Below are 19,159 nucleotides of genomic sequence, written 5' to 3' on the forward strand. Positions count from 1 at the left end.
TTCCTTTGCTGGTTCCTTATCTCCAACCTCTATAAATAGCAGTATCAGTCCTTGGAAGTGTTCTCTCTCTACATTTGCACTTTAGGTGTGGCCTCATTCCTGGTCACTTAATTTAAAAAAATCATCTGTATACTGATGATCCTCAAATTTATAACCTTTAGGCCAAACCTTTCCCTTGAGCTTTAAACTCCAAATTCAATTGCCTACTTAACACTCCTACTTAGATGTCTATTCGGTATCCCAAACTGAACACGTCTAAAAATGAACTCCGGATCTTCCCCACAAATCTGCAAACCTCTTCAATCCTCCCAATCTCAGTAAATGGTGACTCTCTTCTTCCATTCGCTCAGATCAAAACTTTAGAGACATCCCCAATTCCTCCCCTTCACCCTCCTGGGCCCCTCTGCCCCCCAAACACCCATACGTCTGATCTGTTGGCTGACCAAACCCCATAGGCTGATCTGGTTGTAATCCTTCAAAAATATTTTTTACTGAATTCAAATCCAAGAATATCCAGAATTCAACCACCTTTCATCAGTTGTACTCTGTACAAGATAATACTAGTACCTTGGTCAAGTCACCATCATTTCTTGCCTGGACTTTCATAATCTCTGAAACTGGTCTCTCTGTTCTGGCCAACCTACAGTCTATTCTCAACATGATAGTTAGAAAAACCCTCAAGAAATTTAAGTCATGCCATCCCTCTGTTTAAACCTTCTAATGGCTTTCCATTTCACTAAGAGAAAAAAACCAAAGTCCTTTACTATCACTTAAAGGCCCTACACAATTTGGTCCCCTGTTAAGTTTTTGCCCTCATTTCCAACTACTTTCTCCTAGGGTCACTGCTCCGGCCACTGACACTTCCTGGCTGTTCTGTGAACAAACCAAGCATGTTGTGGTTTGTAGCCTGCTTCACCTATACCGATGGCAATTTCCCATATAATGAAGTATTACTGGAAAACATACTTTTTATTGAATGATTAGTACTGTTCTGTACATCATATCCCTTATCTTCAGAGTTTTAAAGTAACCCAACTCTCACACAGCCTACTTAGTCACAACAAAACGATGCTTCAGAAAGTTCTTGTTATTCTTTGAGAGTATATTCCCTCAGCATCCTGGGAAACATCAGGAGGCTCATAACAGAGTGGCTGGGCTTGCGTTACTGGAAAATAATGCCCCAGGCAGGAAATAAAACAACAAACAACAGGGCAAGAAACAAGGGCTTTGTACATTGATTGAATTCAATATGGCCTTTCTTATTTTGTAACCTGGAATTTTTATTTTTAGATTTTTTTAATTTAACCTGGAATTTTTATTAACATCATTTATAGGCTGGTGAGATTTTGACTTGTGTAAAATTAAGTGGTGACAAAAACTAGTTGTTTTCTGAGAGAGCCAGTGCTATACAGACATACTGACATATAAAAACACTCAGGCTACTTGGGAGCTTAAGAACTTTGCATCTTCTCTTCTTCACACCCCACCAGGGACGTTCCTAGAAAAGAATACTTACTTGATAAATCTCAAGAAAAGTGGGGAGAGCTCCCTGGACCGTGGCTCTACCCTCTCCGGGAATTTTGCCAGAGCTCGCCAGAGCAAAAAACGAAAGTTGGTGTGGTCCAGTCTTTCCTGACAGTCAGTTTTCAATGCTAACTGTTCATGATAAAGAGCTCCAACATCTCCTTCCTGAGTTTGCTCCCAACTTTCATCTCCAATGGACTCCTTGTCTCTGACATCATTTTGCAGCTCTTTCTCTGCAAGGTGAAAAGTCGTCAGAACCACTAGAGAAATGTTGGCATTTGTCCTATGTGTTTCCTCAAGTGAGGGCGTTTCTTTCTCAATATATGAGGAAACAATAAATTATATCCAAAGGTTATCAAGATAATTCATTTTTCATTTGTTTCCCCATTCATGTGCACTAAAGCAGTAAAAAATTAAATACACAACATCTTTTCTTTCCAGTCTCCCCTTCACTTCCCTTACATACCAGCGTGTACAGCTGCTTTTTCTAGATGTTCATAGTAGACTTTCCAAAATTGCTTATTTTCCATTTCGTGTGCATGAGAACTAAGAGAAAAGATCACAAAACAAAATATGTGGTATAATCCTTTTAAAAGATCTCACATAGGAAAAAAAAAGTGAAAGGATATAACTAAAATTTAATTAGGTTATCCCTGAATATAGGGCTTAAACAACATTTGTACTTCTTTATATTTTTCAAAATGCCTGCACTGAGCTGGAATTATTATTATTAATTAATTAATTTGAGTATAGTTGACATACAATATTAGTTTCAGGTGTACAACTTAGTGATTTGACAAATACTGTATATATGTATATATATACATATATAGCAAATACTCTCTAGGTCCACCCACGTTATCTCAAATGGCATGACCTCACCCTTTTCTATGGCTGTGTAATATTCCATAGTATACATACACCACATCTTTCTTATCCATTCGTTTACTAATGGACACTTAGGTTGCTTCCATATCTTGGCTATTGTAAATAATGCTGCAATAAACATATATCTTTTTGAACTAGCGTTTTTGTTTTCTTTGGTAAATTCCCAGCAGTGGAATTACTGAACCATATGGTATTCTTTTTTTAACTTTTTGAAGAGGAATTATTTTTATAATCACAAAATACTAAAGGATATTTTTAAAAACCTAAGCAGATGCCTATAAGAAGACTATTTTTAAAGGCACAATAATGGGAACATGCATCAGGTATGAGGCAATATGGCACAGTAAAGAAAGGAGAGGACTTAAGAGAAAACTGTTTGTTGAAAGCAAACGTTAAGTGTTGATTTTTCTTCCACCAAATTAAAATATACTCTTGTTAACAAAAAGGCAAAATAAAAACTACATGAAACATACCTTTCAGAATTTGAAGAGATGAATCATGTTTATATAATCTGGTATCTTAGCAACAATAGTCTCAAAATGTTTATATTCTTTCTGTCATTAATTTTCCAAGAATATGATTTTTTTTTTCTGTTCCTAATATTTTACTGATCACCCCTAGGCCTGTGCGTGACCACATGGACTCCAAGGAGGGGGTCAACATTCACCAGCACCCAGATGGGAGCATGAGAAGGCCTTGCCCTAGCTCTTGGGGGTCACAGACTATGGAGTTTGAAGGAGCAGGTCTGGCCTTTCCTGAACAGCACAGGGCACCTGGCCAGGTGAGGACTAAGAGCCTTTTTTTTTTTTTTTTTACATTTGGAGATTGGATATCATCTATCATCTTTAATTAATAATGCCACAGCCCAACACCCTTTTTATTGCTATAGCTGGTTGTGATTAAGTGTGTGTGTGTGGAGTATGTGTTTGTGTTCCTAAACAGATGACGGGCCAGTAGAGACTCTTAAGCAGGTCTCAGCCAACAGCTCTACTGAGCAGCAACCTGAAGACAGTCTCCATAGTGACACAGGCTAGACTCCTGCCTCCCTTTTTCCTGGCTACTTTTCATGCATTCTGAGGCCTGTGTCAGCCCAGATTAAAGTGCTTCTTAGCAAAGATCAGTCTCCAGTTCCTAGGCATCACTGCCTCTGACCACAGGAATGTCCGTGGGCAAAATACAGATTGTTAGGCAAAGGTGGATAACCATTATATAAGACATGAACTATATATGTTGTTGACTATACATGACAAATAAACCAGTTTTCAGACAGATAAATGTACCCAACAGGAGACAGCCTACCAGCCATGGAGAACCATTAAAGGCATTCAGTAACTGAGAAACCAACATTTTTAATAGTGGGCTATTGGTAACACATATATCAGATTCTTCCTTAAGCGCAATAAACAAAATTATGAAGTTGATGTTAGGAAGGCCTTGATTTTCAGCATAATGGTTTGATGGTTCTAAAGGGCAGTAAAAGGCAGACAAATTGGTTCCAATTGGAAAGAGATTTGTTTGTTCTACTTCTGTCAGATAAAAACCAATGGTTAGGGTTCTGAGAAGTCACACATGATATATTTCTAATCTGACAAAAAGCCAGAGTAGACCATCTGAAGACAAATGTCTGCAAAAGGACAGACTACATATGAGACACAATATATGTATTTTCTATATGATTATTAAGGTCCTTTTTAGAGCTAAGGGAATTTTGCCTTAGACAACTAGGGTTTTAAAAAGTCCTTATTTTTAAACTAAAGTGTGGCTCACTGACTCAACATACATAAAATATTAATAAAATATATAAAGTATAAATATTAATTTATACAAAAATATGAATATATTTATAATATATATTTTCTTTTCTATATACAAATAGATACATAAAATATATTAGGTATATAAAAACATGTAATATATAATACAAATATAAATATACATTAATAAATATATAAATATAAATAAAAATTTAAACTAAAGTGTGGCTCACTGACTCAATATATATAAAATAAAATTTTGCAGTTATTATATAATATCTTGTCACTGTAAAAAAAAACAACAATACGTAAAAAGAGAAAGTCCTCCAAAGTCATTTCACTGCACAAAGAAACATACACAGAACATTCAAACTGTTGAAAAACTTGGCATTAGAGAAAATAATTGATGTTTCCTTTTTCTTTACTTTGTCCCACAAAGGACTGGAGTTACAGATACTATACACACCCATTCATTTAAGTCATGCCTAGAAGGAGTAGAATAATGGCCTGATCACTCCGCAGTAATAGTTAAAAACATAACGGCTTCATCCGTTTAACCCATGCTTACCTTATGAGTTCAATGACAGGATCCCAGAGGGCACTGAAGTTAACATATAACATGCCTAATAAATAACGAAGCGGCACCTGCGATGATAGGAGGCGAGTTTAGTAAATTGGTAATAAAACTACAATAGAACACCCAAAAATACAAATATCCTAACTCAGACAACCAGAGGTTGGAAAGAAGCGTGTGCTTTAAGGAACAAGTTGTAGGTACCAATCCAAAATTCAGTGTATAATAATTTTCCAACTCTCCCCAAAACGTCACTCGCTATTTAACAGAAAAGAATCATTAAAGCAAATGTACTCAAACTCACTCTAGATGTTCACAAAGGGTACAGCATTTGAATCAACAGACCTGACTCATGATTAAATTCCCACCTACCAAATACTGCTCTTACTGTTACCATGTAGGACAAAACCTGAGGAGTAAGCAGTAAAGCACAGATACCGAGGAACCCAAGACAGTACACTGTGAATGGCAGCTGGGGCTTTGCAAGCAGTGGCTGAGTTTTCAAAACTAGGCATCAAAAGTATTCAGTTCAGAGGGTCTGAAGTTTTCTTGGTCGCCTTGAGAACAACCATCATTATTACTCACATCCCCATGTGCTAGGGAGGCATCATATAGAATGGTAGTTCTAATAATATTTGGAGGTGAGGTGTTTGTTACTATTTTCACAGCAGAGCCCTTTTCTAAAATGAAACAATACAGAACAGTAATATATAAAACAGGTTAAGAGTGGAACCACTCTGATCTAAAGGGAATGCCTCTACTCGGCCTTCCTGCCAAAGGGATCTGTGATCCATCTTCAAAGGTCATGGATGAAAAATCCCCAATACCAAAGGTAGAGGCCTGACATCCTGAGGTCATGAACACAACTGAGGAAGAATATTAAGTTTTAAATTTGACACTGAGTACTCCTGTTGCCACTTCCTACCTACCTTCACATATCATGCACCTATTCAGGAGAACAGAGGAGAGTAAATTATTTCCACTTAGAAAAAGCTGGCAGAGCCATTTAATTCAAAGCATCTAAGAAAACTGGAGATTTATCTAGTTTAAAAAAAATTTTGGGGGGGGGCGCCTGGGTGGCTCAGTTGTTAAGCGTCTGCCTTCGGCTCAGGTCATGATCCCAGGGTCCTGGGATCGAGCCCCACATCGGGCTCCCTGCTCCACGGGAGGCCTGCTTCTCCCTCTCCCACTCCTTCTGCTTGTGTTCCCTCTCTCACTGTGTCTCTCTTTGTCAAATAAATAAATAAAATCTTAAAAAAAAAAAAAAATTTTTTTTTAACTACTTGATATGTTTCTCTTTTCAAAAGCCAGCAAAACAGATCATAAAGCATAAATTAAGTTTAAAAAACAGGGACACTGTTTTATACCTCCTGTAACGGCCCATCAGGGACTGCAGCCTGTACCACATCATGTCTTAGTTTTCTCAAATGAAGAAGCTTCTCTCTGTAATCGCTCACAGTTGCTGGGACAAGTTCTGCCTGGCGTAATATAGCAAAGGCAGACTGACGCTCTGAGAGCCCATCATCCTGAGTGAATGGAGAAAACAAAGGAGGCAGGTCAGTATTTTAATTTCCCAAAAAGACCATGAAATGTGGCCAAAGATCTAAAAAAGAAAAACTGGGCTAATGTTAATGTTTTAAATTAAATAAGCAACACTTTTTTGGGTAAATGATTCATTTTTCCTCATAGTATTTACTTTTTGGTAGATAATTTAAGATTAATGTTTAGCACAGAAATGACAAGTAAAAAACAGGAAACGAATTCTCAAAATGACTGAAATCGACTGGCCACATTTGTTGAAATAAAAATGTGTATATATACCACTCTACAATTCTACTTTTAGAAGTAGTACTTTGCATTATGGGAATATTTCCCTATTCAAAGGTATCAGCATAAGGATGTTCACTACCCTTTTACTGGAAAAGCTGAAAAATTACGAACAACCCACCTAAGCATCCATCAACAGAGAACTGGTTATGTAAGATATTTTAAACTGTGGTATACTGTTTAAACTTCTGAAGAAATGAGGTAAGCCTCGAGGTGCTGATGTGGCAAAACCTCCATGATGCCATTTGTTCAAACTATACATGTGGATACAAAAAACCTGAAAGAATATTCACCAATTACCTGTGAATTTTCAGTGTGGGCAGGAGTAAGAATTACAACAAAAATTTCAGTTTTTAAGATAGATATTTACACAACAGTGTTTGAATTTTCTGCAAAAGTGTCTTTTTGGAAATTAAAAAATGAATTATGTTTTTAAAAAGTTATCCAAATTAACAGTTAAAATACCTCCATCAATTCTGGAAGTCGAAGCTCAAAATGGTTTAGGATCCTTATTGTCAAAAGCCGAATCTAGAAAAGGAAAAGGCATGTTTCAAGTTCCAAAGTTTACACATAAGAAACTGATTTACAGGGGCGCCTGGGTGGCTCAGTCGTTAAGCATCTGCCTTCGGCTCAGGTCATGATCCCAGTGTTCTGGGATCAAGCCCCGCATCAGGCTCCCTGCTCGGCTGGAAGCCTGCTTCTCCCTCTCCCACTCCCCCTGCTTGTGTTCCCTCTCTTGCCGTCTCTCTCTCTGTCAAATAAATAAAATCTTTAAAAAAAAAAACAAAACTGATTTACAGCCAGTGAGATCTAAGTGTTATAAAATTAAGAATATACCACTATCAGAGAGATACATGTTATTCTATCCCTTATTTCATATTAGACACCAACCAACACCTTATTCAAATAGTATATGGAATAATTTAATGACCAGATAAGACTAGAAGATAAAGTTGCCCATAGAACCATGTTTTTCTTTCAACTATGACACTACAAGCATCTCTGTAAATAAGTGCAAAGAATCTGTTTAAGTATACAATTCTGTTGCAATTAGTGATTTTTATTCGTATGTAATGTATTTAGATATTTCTGTATACCTGACCAAACAGCAGAATCACCTCGGGGGCTTTAAAAAACTATGCAGATTTTTTCAGTTTCAGCCCTACTGAGTCAGAATTCTAGCCTGTGAGAACCCAGAATTTGTATTTTTATTAAGCTCCCCAATTAATCCTGCTGCAGTCAATTTGTAGGTCAGTGTTTAGGAATCACTGCTTTAAACAGAAATCATCCCACAGAAGCATCTTCTGATGAAGGAGCTCTGACAACCACTGGCAATACATACAGAATCAAAAGATGAGAGACTGAGGACACATCACAAAACACCATTACCTTGGATACACCGGTTGAAATGTTTGCTTGTAACTTGGGAAATAATTCCATTAAAGCTTCCTCAGAAAGTGGCCCTTTGCAGCCACATAAGGATAGTCTCTGATAATAGAGATCGGCTAACAGCAACACCGACGGCTCCAAAGGAAATGTTCTGCAACGAGATATGTATTGGACCCAGCCTGCACCACACAGTCGAGTATGTGGACTGCAATTGAAACTACAGAAAACCACAACTGGTGAAGAAACTGTAAGAGGGACCAGGTAAAAGTTTTATGTGGACATTTAGCGTCATTTTAGAGATAAAGAATCTGAGGCCTTGCAACAGTGAGTAATTTGCTCGAGGACGACAGACAGCTAGGTGGAAGCACTCACATACATCCTATCTCTGTGGGGGCTGCAGAGGGATCTTTTCTCAGGGAAAGAGCACAGAAGCTATGGCACCTACCTTAAGCTAATGTGTCTCCATTTATTTATTCATTCTTATCAGGACATATCTCAAGGAGGATCTGAGATGGCCGAGATGGCCTCACACAGGCCAACAAAGCAGCTTCATTCCCACTGCTTGGAACCCCCAGTTTTGGTTCCATGCAAGAAATATGCCTGTTGGAGGTGGGCTTGGTGCTGCGATCAAGAAAAAAGTTGCACAACAGCTCCTTGCCGGGCACCCGCTACAGCAGTGACACTCAAGTCTCCCCAGGTCAGGAACGCAGAGAGCCCCAGATCCCACATCCCTCATGATTTACTCCCTTGCTGCTTCTGTGCTTCTGCTCAAATGTCTCTCTCATTCTTGGTAAGGCTTTCCCTATTTGAAACTGTTGTCCCCAACCTCCAGACTCTCCCTATCCCGACTCTGCTTTAATGTTCTTACCACTGTCTAACATGCTATACATTTTACTTATTTATTTTGCTCAGCGTTTCTTCTTGCTAGAATGGTAGCTCCATGAAGGCAGGGTTTTTCTGTGTTTCATTCACTGACTGTGTCTCCCAGTGCCTAAAAAAGGGCCTGGTATGTGAGAAAAGCAAATGAGTATTTACTGAATGAAGGAAATGAATAAATCTGTTTTAAAAAGAAATGGGACTAAAATGGATTAGACTCTAGGCGCGCCTGGGTGGCTCAGGTGGTTAAGGGTTTGCCTTTGGCTCAGGTCATGATCTCCGGTTCCTGCTCAGCGGGGAGTCTGCTTCTCCCTCTCCTTCTGCCTCTCCCCCTGCTCATGCTCTTTCTGTATCTCTCTGTCTCAAATGAATAAATAAAATCTTTAAAATAAAATAAAATGGATTAGACTACAGAAAAAGTCATCAACTACTTTACCAGGTTTTCAAAAGGTGTGACCTTTAGAAAGGGGCTGAGCTGAGTAGAAAACGGCTTTCTGGTAACAGCCCAGTGCTATACCAAAGTCGGGAGCTGGCTGACATCAACTTACAAAAACAAAAGGAAAAACTGGGTTGTGTTGGTATGTAGTAAAAGGACCACAGGAAAGTGTTCTGAAATGGTGATCGTGTCAAGCTGAGACAGAATGAATGTAGTAGAAATATGTATGTTGGAACAACTCAGGAAGTTCTAGAAGGTCAACAGAGTGCAATGTTAGGGTTGGAAACAACCTACAACACTAGTTTACACACATGGTAAAATACCTTTCCACAAAGATGAAGAATCTGCATTTAAAGACTGTGTAAAAACTGTACTTATGTTAAGGATTCAAATCAGTAATACATTTCTAATACGAATACAACTTAGGTATAAAGTAGATCAAAACAAGGACTTTCATTATGCCCAAGATTTCAAAAAAAAAAAGCTTTTATATTTTATTTGTGATTAAGATAAATGGGAGGTATATTTACTCACAATACTAAATTCTTCACACGTTCCACAGGAACCAAATGAAGAAGTTCAGAAGATTCTTCCAAACTTAGCAGAGTATTTACAGCTTGACAAAGAACAAATAAGTTTCCTAAGGGCAGAAAAACAGGAGAAACTACATAACTTATTCCTTTGACACAATAACTACCAGACATCTCCTTTATCTAATATTTGCTATTTATAGAAGTTCTTAAAGTGAATTTGTGCATCCTTATCATCTATCAAATGTCAGAATGTAACAGGAAGGAACTGAAAAGAGAAGGTTCCCAAGTCTTGTATTTCAGGTCTCTTAAGAGAAAAATATATTAAAAAATAGAGAGTAAAATGTATGTTTCATCAGTTAAGATGAGAAGAAAAACTGGTGGTCCCACTCACTGGCATTATCCAAATTAGAATTTTTAAGGAGATGCACTTATACTTTTCAAAAGCTAATCAATTATTTTTTTAAATTAGATATTCATTTGGGGCACCTGGGTGGCTCGGTCGTTAAGCGTCTGCCTTCGGCTCAGGTCATGATCCCAGGGTTCTGGGATCGAGCCCCACATCGGGCTCCCTGCTCTGCGGGAAGTCTGCTTCTCCCTCTCCCTCTCCCCCTGCTTGTGTTCCCTCTCTCACTGTGTCTCTCTCTGTCAAATAAATAAATAAAATCTTTAAAAAAATAAAATAAAATAAATTAGATATTCATTTAATCTTAGACCAGAGGCTGGCAAACTTTGGTTCACAAGTCAGATTTGTAGGTAGCCTGTTTTTTATACGGCCTGCAAGCAAAGAATGCTTTTTATATTTTAAAAGGGTTGTTTGAAACAACAAACAAACAATAAAGAATATGCCACAAAGACTGAATATGAAAACCTAAAATATTTATTATCTGGTGCTTTACATAAAAATTTTGCCAACCCCTGCTCTTGGTACTAGAAAAGTGCTGTCCAATACAACTTTCTGCCGTGACAGAAATGTTCTGTACTTGGGCTGATATGCAGCTGCAGTCCAGTATGGTAGCCACCGGCCACATACGGCTACTGAGCACTTGAACTGTGATGAGTCTACTTTATTCTCTAATGTGTCTGCTTAGTATCTAACAGGGAACCTAGCGCAGTAATATCTAAATGAACGAACAACTACTATACACAATGTTAGAAAGGAAACACTGTACTAAAATGAAACAAAATACCTACTTTCAAACTGCTGTTCTCAGGCTAGTGAGAGGAGGTGTTCAAGTATACAACAGGAAAGGGTGTTTTGAGCAGGGCAGGCTAGTATCTTGCTCAGGGTAAAGCCAATGACAGTGTCTGGATATAAGGCATATACAGAGTGTGCGTGGGAGACGGAGAACAAGACGCAAGCTGGACTTGAAAACAAGGGGTCTCAGACACCATGGCCCCCTCTGACACTTCGTCCTCAGATTCAGCCTGTGCTCAAGCTGCCCTCACCTGGGTGCCACGCTGTGACACACAAGTGCCACATGTCCATCTTACCCTATTTTTTCTGTAATTACCATAGAGGGGGTGGTGTCAGAGCACAATGTTAGCACTATTCTCTAGGATTCCATGTGTTTACAGTCACTTTGGCCGTGCCAGAGAAGACAGAAGAAAACAAATGGGGATTGTAACTGACCTTTTCCAAAGCTGCCTCTGTCAACATTCACGAAGAGTGACTCTATGAAGCATGTGACTAGTGGTATCACCTTATCTTTCTCAGGAGGTCTGTCCAAGAAGCCGGGAGACAAAGGGAAAAGTTCAAACCAGCATTCAGTGGCCTTTTCAGGGAATAGCAAGGAAGGGCTAATAAACGCTTAAATCAGCATGCTAAGTATCTCTTTCACAATTAACCAGTTTATTTTCTCACCTAATATGAGGTAACACGACAAGGGCTGCCCAAGAATGTGAAAGGTAAGTAGCATCTTTATTTGGGGGTAACTGAATTATAGATAAGAGGTGGTCCAATACTGGGGTCTGTTCTTTTCCTTCCTTGGATCTGGTCTTCTTCTGCCTTAAATAGGATCTGAAGGAAGAGAAGAAAAACAAATGTTTAAAAGAGGAGAGAACATAATCCCTCTTGACCTCTGAAGTTTAAAATAAAACTGGTTCCTTTCCACACGTGGTAGATTTGTGGGGAGGAGGGAACTGGTGGTGGTGGTTGAATATAAATAACAAAAAAATGTGAGTCGTTTACTGATTTTCGGTAAGAGGCTTTTTCGATGCCTTTGGTTCTACTTTTTTCTATTTTCTATTTTAATTTGCTTCATAACTTAAAGCAAGTCTCTTCTAGTTTTATGCATTATTTCTGAATTTTCTGATTCATTCAGATTCCTTCTTTTCTGTCCATTCTGCTGATGGACATATTTTTAAAAACTGGAGAGGTAATTTATTATAATGAACGGACTTCCTTCCTATATTCCCCCTTTCCTTTTTGACACAAATTTTACTACTTTACAAACATAGAATGATGTTGCACATAGTGGTGAATTTGACAAATGTCACTAAAGTGATTATGTTTTAGAACTGCCTCTGCTTCTTTAATCTCATAAATGTTTACTCGATGACATTTTCTGACATGACATTTGGCTTTAGGTATCTGTTACTTTGGCACTTTTCTTGTTTGCCTCTTTTCCCTTTTGCCAATGAACTACACCTCAGAAATCTAATTGAAAGAAAAGTCATAGAAACAGTAAGTAAAATGATTTGTTTTAATAATTTATCCCCCATGTCCAGTTTGGTTAACTTGTTACATAATAGAAGTGGAAGATCAGGTTTTTAGTCCTGTGTCCCTATTATCATGAAAATTAACTAAAAAGTTCTATTCTTTTTTGTTTCATACTTATCAAGATACTGAATGTTTGGAAATTATAACAGATAGTTTAGTTAATTTCACTGACAATTTCTGAAAGACACTATACCTTGATATATAGTCTTTCTAGTAGTAAAGACTCAACAATCTACAAAAATCTTACAAGAAAACACTGAGATGCTTTAAAAAAAAAAAAGGCAGGTCATTGCTTGCCTACTTCATCACACCTGCCAATGAGCTCCTCCAATAAAATCCACACTCCTTATCTAACCTTATAAGGCCCCATGTGATCTGATGCTGGCCTGCCTCTCATGTCCTCTCATTCCACCTTCTTCCTTGCTCCCTGCTCTGTACACACACAGGCTTTCTTTTGGTTCCTCAAACATACTGAACTTATTCCTATCCCAGAGCCTTTATACTAAGTCTTCCCTCCACATGGAAAGCTTTTCAACTAGATCTTTGCAAAGCTGGATGCTTCCCATCATTACAATCAGCCCAAAGGTCCCCTCCCCGGAGAGGAGTCACACTGCCTCTCCATTCATTCTCCCTCTCAACACCCTAGTTTTAGTTTTCTTTTTATCATTAAAATGATCTTGTTTATTTGTTATCTGTCACATCCCTCCACTCCAAGAATGTCATCTCCCCAAAAAGAAGGAACCTTGTTTTTATTATTATATACCAATGCCTAGAACAGTGCCTGATACAATTAGCATTTGTCAACTGATAGAATAAATGTATCTTCTAAAGAATCTTTTCACATCTATTATCTCTTTCTAGTCTCACAACAAATCTGTAAGACAGGTGGATGGAGTATTACTAAGAATATTCAGACAAAGGTGACCATTCACATATATCCTATCTCTGTGGGAGCTGCAGAGGGATGTTTTCTCAGGGAAAGAGCACAGAAGGTGTGGTACCTACCTTAAGCTAATATGCCTCAATTTATTTATTTATTCTTATCAGGACATATCTCAAGGAGGATTTGAGATGCTTGAGATGGCCTCACACAGGCCAACAAAGCAGCTTCATTCCCACTGCTTAGAACCTACAGTTTTAGTTACATACAAGGAATATACCTGTTGGGAGTTGGTTTGGTGTTGCAATCAAGAGGAAAGTTCCAAGGGAATAATTCTACAGGAGTTACTAATTATTCATTCCTCAGGAATCAGAGCTCAGTAAACTGGAAAACCAACAGATTCTATTAGCATGTTTTGATAGAAAAAGCTACTTTTAAGGTCAGCAGAAGAGCAACATGTGAAGAAGACGAGCTCCTCCAGAATCTCAAGCTGATCCAGAATCAAAAACTAACTCTGCTGTGTGACTGTGGGGACAATGACACCCATCTCAAGGGATGATGTGATGCTTCAAAGCGGAGTACTCAGCAAAAACTCAAGGAATGTCCATCTATTCCTACTGCCCCAAAGCAAACCCCAAATGCAGCAAGTCTAACAAATCCCAGAGAAATAAGAAACTTAAGTATAAACACATAGGAATGATAAGGGAACTGGTTTCCTAATCAATAATTTCTAAAAACACATCCACAACTACTGGAAAAATGATAATCAGAATCCTCACATATTTCTATAAACCCTGTTTTTCAATTCTAAAGAGTATTAATTATTTTTTTTTAAGATTTTATTTATTTATTTGACAGAGAGATAGAAAGAGAGCATAGGCAGAGTGGCAGGCAGAAGGAGAGGGAGAAGCTATCTCCCACTGAATAGGAAGCCCGAAGCAGGGCTCCATCCTTGGACCCTGAGATCATGACCTGAGCTGGAGGCAGACACTTAACTGACTGAGCCACCCAGGCGCCCCAGGGTATGCATTATTTTTAATGAAATTAAGAAAGTAATCCATGGCTCTCTTAACAATTCAAACAATGCAAAGGTATATAATCTAAAAGTTAACAGTCACTTCTTTCTTCCCCTTCCCATCCTCCTGACATCAAGTTAAAAGTTTGTGTATCCTTAGGGAAATGTCAACTCTCCCCAAATTGATCTACAGATTAAAGGCAATTCCAAACAAAATCCTACCATGGTTTTTTTGTAAACATAGACAAGATTCTTCTAAAATTTATATAGAACAGCAAAGGACCAGGAATAGCTGAAACAATCCAAAAAGGAACAATAAAATGGGAGAAATTTTTTTTCAAGATTTCAAGACTTATTTTTAGACAGTCTCTATTAGAGGAGGATAGATACATGGATCGATGGAAGAGAATAGAGAACCCAGAAATAGAACCACACATATATGCCCAACTGATTTGACAAAGGTACAGAAGTAGTTCAATGAGGAAGAATAGCCTTTTCAACAAATGTTGCCAGAACAGTGGGCATCCACAGGCAAAAAAAGAAACTTGACCTAAACCTCACACCTTATATAAAAATTAACTCAAAATGGACCATGGACTTAAATGTAAAACATAAAACTATGACACTTTTAGAGAAGTAGGAGAAAATATCTAGGACCTACAGCTAGGCAAAGAGTTCTTAGACTTGACATCAAAAGCATTATCCATAAAAGAAAAGTTGGTCAATTGAACCTCATCAAAATCTAAAACAGTGCTCTGTGAAAAATCTTAAGTGAACAAAGACAAGCTATCAACTAAATGAATATATTTGCAGACCCATTTATCTGACAAAAAATATCTTTGTCTAGAATAGATAACGTGTTCTCAAAACTCAACAGTAAAGAAACAATCTAGTTACAAAATGGGCCAAGGAAACAAATAGATATTTCACTAAAGAGGATATACAAATAGCAAATAAACCCAGGAAAAGATGGTCAACACCATTAGCCACTAAGGAGATGCAATTTAAAACCACAATGAGATCTCACTACATCCTACTAGATTTGACAAAAAATAAAAATCAGTGATGATACCAAATGCTGGAGAGGATGCGGAGAAACTTGGTCATTCAGACTGCTGGTGGGGATATTAAATGGCACAACTACTCTGGAAAACTGCTGGCAGTTTCTCATCAAACGAGAGATGTACTTAGGATATAACTCAACAATTCCACTTTCGGGCATTTATCTCAGAGCAACAAAAAGTTATGTACATGAATGTTCGTAACAGCTTTATTCATCATACTAGCTCAAAACTAGAAGTGACCTAAACATCTTTCAACGAGTGAATCATTACATGGACGACACTACATCCATGCCATGGGCTGCGACTCCACAACAAGCACACGAAAAGATGTTCAACAAAGGGATGGACTCTTGACACACACAACTTGGATGCGTCTCAAGGGAACTGCATGACTGAAAGCTGATCTCAAAAGGTGTATTCTCTAATTCCATTTATATAATATTCTTAAAATGATACAATCATAAAAACAGAGAACAGATTAATGATTGCCAGGGGTTAAGAATGGAGAGCAGAGCATCACAGTGACTGTGGCTATTAAAAGGAAGCACAAGAGATCTTTGTGGTGATGGAACAGCTCTGTATCTTGACTCTGGTGGTGGTTATGAATCTACCACATGTGATAAAACTGCATAGAACCATACAGCCAGATACACACACACCCAGAGATGAGTGCATGTAAAACTGATGAAATCTGAAAAATGTCAATTTTATGGTTGTGATATCGCAGTTAACTTATGCAAGATGTTACCACTAGGGGAAGCTGGGTGAAGAGTACACAGAACCTCTCTGTACTATTTCTTTCAACTGCATGTGAATGTACAATTATTTTAAAATAAAAGATTAAAAAAAAGTCAGTCACCTCTTTCTTTCACATACCATCCTCCTGACATTAACTAGGTTAACCTGTTTACGTATCCTTCCATGTCTTTTCCTATGCTTACTTACACTTTCTGTTTTAACGTTGCAAAATGGGATCATACTAAACAACTATTCTACAACTTCATTTTTTCACAGAACAATATATCATGGACATCTCCCCAGTTAATATACAGAGATCTTCATTTTTTTACAGCATTCTTATGTATTATAAAGTGGATAATCTTACCAACATTACAGGGAATAAAAACTTAGAACTTACCCCACCGTCTGTTGTGAAAAGACCAGGGGGTACTTCTCAATTGCCATCGAGCCAGCAGTGGGAGGTGCTGCTTTGTTTAGAATGAGCTTGGCCAAAATGGCCAGAGCTTCATCTTTGACAGCAGCCTCATCAATCAAGAAGCAATTTTCAATATACAAGAGAAAGCTTGGTAGGAAAAGCTAAAAATAAGAAAGGAAATCACATTTATTAACAGATATACATTTCATAACACCTAAGGAAGAGAAGATTCTAACACTTCCACACAGGGAAAAATAGATCATAAACACAGGATCAGAAATCATAAAGGCATGAGACCTCTTCTCCACAGAGACAATGAAAACTAGAAGACCATGGAGCAATGCCTAAAAAACTGAGGGAAAATGACAAAATCTATAGTTCTACACTTATCTTGCTAGCAATATGAATACATTTTCCAAGGTACTAAATCTCAAAATTTTACTTCCATTTGTCCTTTCTCTAGCACCTCTGGAAAAAGTGTACCATCAAAATAAGAGAGTAAACTAAAACAAGGGAAAGGTGTGGGACCCAGGAAATAGGAGAAAAGCAAAAGGAAGTCCTATTACAACATCTGTGCGGTGGGCTGAGAAAGCAACTCATTTAGACTTGCACTGCTCTAGGGGAGGAAAGAAAAAAAAAAATTGCGCTGCTAAATTTTCTAACATGTGAAAGGCTGTTGGCAGACAGACTCACTGACCAGGTATTCAAGGAAAATAATTTCCAGTTTTTAAAGAATGAGGCAATCTATAACTTCAGGAAAAATGAAAAGGTATATGAAAAAGGAAACGTAAATATAAAATACTCGTTTAGAAGGATCAATTATATGGTGAACAGGAATCCAACCAAAATTTATGATGTAACTCCAGTGAGAAGATGAGAGGTAAAAAAGAACCAGAACCCATCCACCATAGGAGGAAATCTACAGAAGAGTACTAAAACTAACGAATCAAGGAAAAGCAGTGTATTTGAATGATTAGAAAATATAAAGTAACAGAAAAAAATAGATAAAATCCAAGAGATGTGGTTGTTCTCGGCGAGGAAGATGGGAGTGGAAATCAAGTGGCTAACTTCTAGTCCTGCTTGACTTTTAAAACTACATACAAAGAGTACTCTGATAAAAATAAGATGTTTATAAAAAGACCACAAAGGTTAACAGGGGAGAAGGAAAAGATGCAGTTGCTAAGAAAACCAGAGCAAGGTAAAGGGCTCTCATTAGACAGGAAGGAAAAGGGCTAGGATATGAATGAAAAAGGTTTTTCTCGAAGCAAATGAGAATATATTAATGATTAAAGGGGAAATCAGAGAACAGACACAGAGACAGGCTTCCATGAAGTATGCTATGGGAGATCAGTTACAAGGAGTGGCAAATGTTGGACAGAAGGGAGGGGATAGGGATAAAATAAACGCAGGATTTAATGGGAAAGATTTCTACCTTATTACATCAGGTATTTACTTAGTAGCAATGAAGTGCATTACTAACCATCCTGCAATCCAAATGTTTCAGAAACTATTTTCTACGCTTCCAGCTCACATAAAAGTTCCTTAAAGTCTTTTTTCAATTTTACTACATGGTTCTATAACTTCCTAAAGGATTATTTAAAAACTAGTTGATTATCTAATGTCATTTCAATGCCCTAGCATATGGAATAAAGTTTTACTTGTAAACTAAAACTGAAATGTAATTCCTTTAAAAATCATAGACTAAAACGTCAAATACTTATTCTATTCCTCTCAAAGAAAAATCATAGGATTTTAAGTTTGATTATTTTATCTTGACAGATTGATAACAAAACAAATCCAAAACTTTAATTGCTCACCTGCTCAAACTGCTTCATAACAAACATAACTTCAGAAAAATCCAAAATTAAACGTCTTTCAAATCTGCTCTCAAAAATCTGTGGACCACAGGTAAAAAACATTAAGTATACAGAGAGTACTTTGTCCATTCCTGAAAATAAAAAACATCTTAAGCCTTCAAAGTTCTCTAACTTGTAAGCAAGAAGTGGTGGGACGCTTGATACAAGTTAATAGAGGCAAAAATAACGACTGCTGAATTGACCACTGTGCGGAGGGACACATCCAGGTGTGAGACACTGGCACTGAACCCTTCTCCCTGGGAAAGTAGCTGGAGTAAGGGAGTGGCAGGCACACTTCAACCAGTTTTCTGTAAAATGCTTGCCCTTCAGCTGAAAGAACTTACTTACAAATGTTAGGGGCACTGGGTTTCTAGTGCTGATGCAGGGCTCTGCCTAAGAGCTGCCCAGTTCTTTCCCAGAGACAGAGAATTATGAAAGGGAAAGCAGCACTATTTTATACCTTTTTCCATACTATATACTGCTGCACTGCATGAGTCTAGGAGGAACCTAATTGGTCTTTTATTTTCAATCCCACTTCCCTACAAGCCATCTTCTAAACTTATTAAAATGCAAATCTATCAAATCATTACCCTGCTTAAAATTTCTCCAGGGCTTTTCACTACTTGCAGGATAAAACCCAACCTAACTTCACAAAGCCAAACAGAGCG

General features: G+C 37.8%; 1 protein-coding gene across 2 annotated transcripts in view; it reads right to left on the bottom strand.

Moving 5' to 3' along the window:
- UTP20 (UTP20 small subunit processome component) overlaps nucleotides 1-19,159 on the bottom strand; it is a 101,888-nt gene that overhangs the window by 70,650 nt on the left and 12,079 nt on the right. For both annotated transcript variants that reach the window (XM_064590741.1, XM_064590740.1), the window contains exons 11-21: nucleotides 18,453-18,530; nucleotides 16,618-16,796; nucleotides 11,663-11,818; nucleotides 11,432-11,520; nucleotides 9,803-9,908; nucleotides 7,957-8,107; nucleotides 7,033-7,095; nucleotides 6,108-6,266; nucleotides 4,735-4,811; nucleotides 1,991-2,070; nucleotides 1,517-1,757 (exon numbers count right to left, since the gene is read on the bottom strand). In XM_064590741.1, coding sequence (XP_064446811.1) covers nucleotides 1,517-1,757; nucleotides 1,991-2,070; nucleotides 4,735-4,811; nucleotides 6,108-6,266; nucleotides 7,033-7,095; nucleotides 7,957-8,107; nucleotides 9,803-9,908; nucleotides 11,432-11,520; nucleotides 11,663-11,818; nucleotides 16,618-16,796; nucleotides 18,453-18,530 — 1,379 coding nt within the window. The remainder of the gene's footprint in view (nucleotides 1-1,516; nucleotides 1,758-1,990; nucleotides 2,071-4,734; nucleotides 4,812-6,107; nucleotides 6,267-7,032; nucleotides 7,096-7,956; nucleotides 8,108-9,802; nucleotides 9,909-11,431; nucleotides 11,521-11,662; nucleotides 11,819-16,617; nucleotides 16,797-18,452; nucleotides 18,531-19,159) is intronic.

Source organism: Mirounga angustirostris, unplaced genomic scaffold, assembly GCF_029215605.1.
Source record: "Mirounga angustirostris isolate CCGP_5_RB_7025 unplaced genomic scaffold, mMirAng1.0.hap1 SCAF_5, whole genome shotgun sequence".
NCBI classification, from domain to species: Eukaryota; Metazoa; Chordata; class Mammalia; order Carnivora; family Phocidae; genus Mirounga; species Mirounga angustirostris.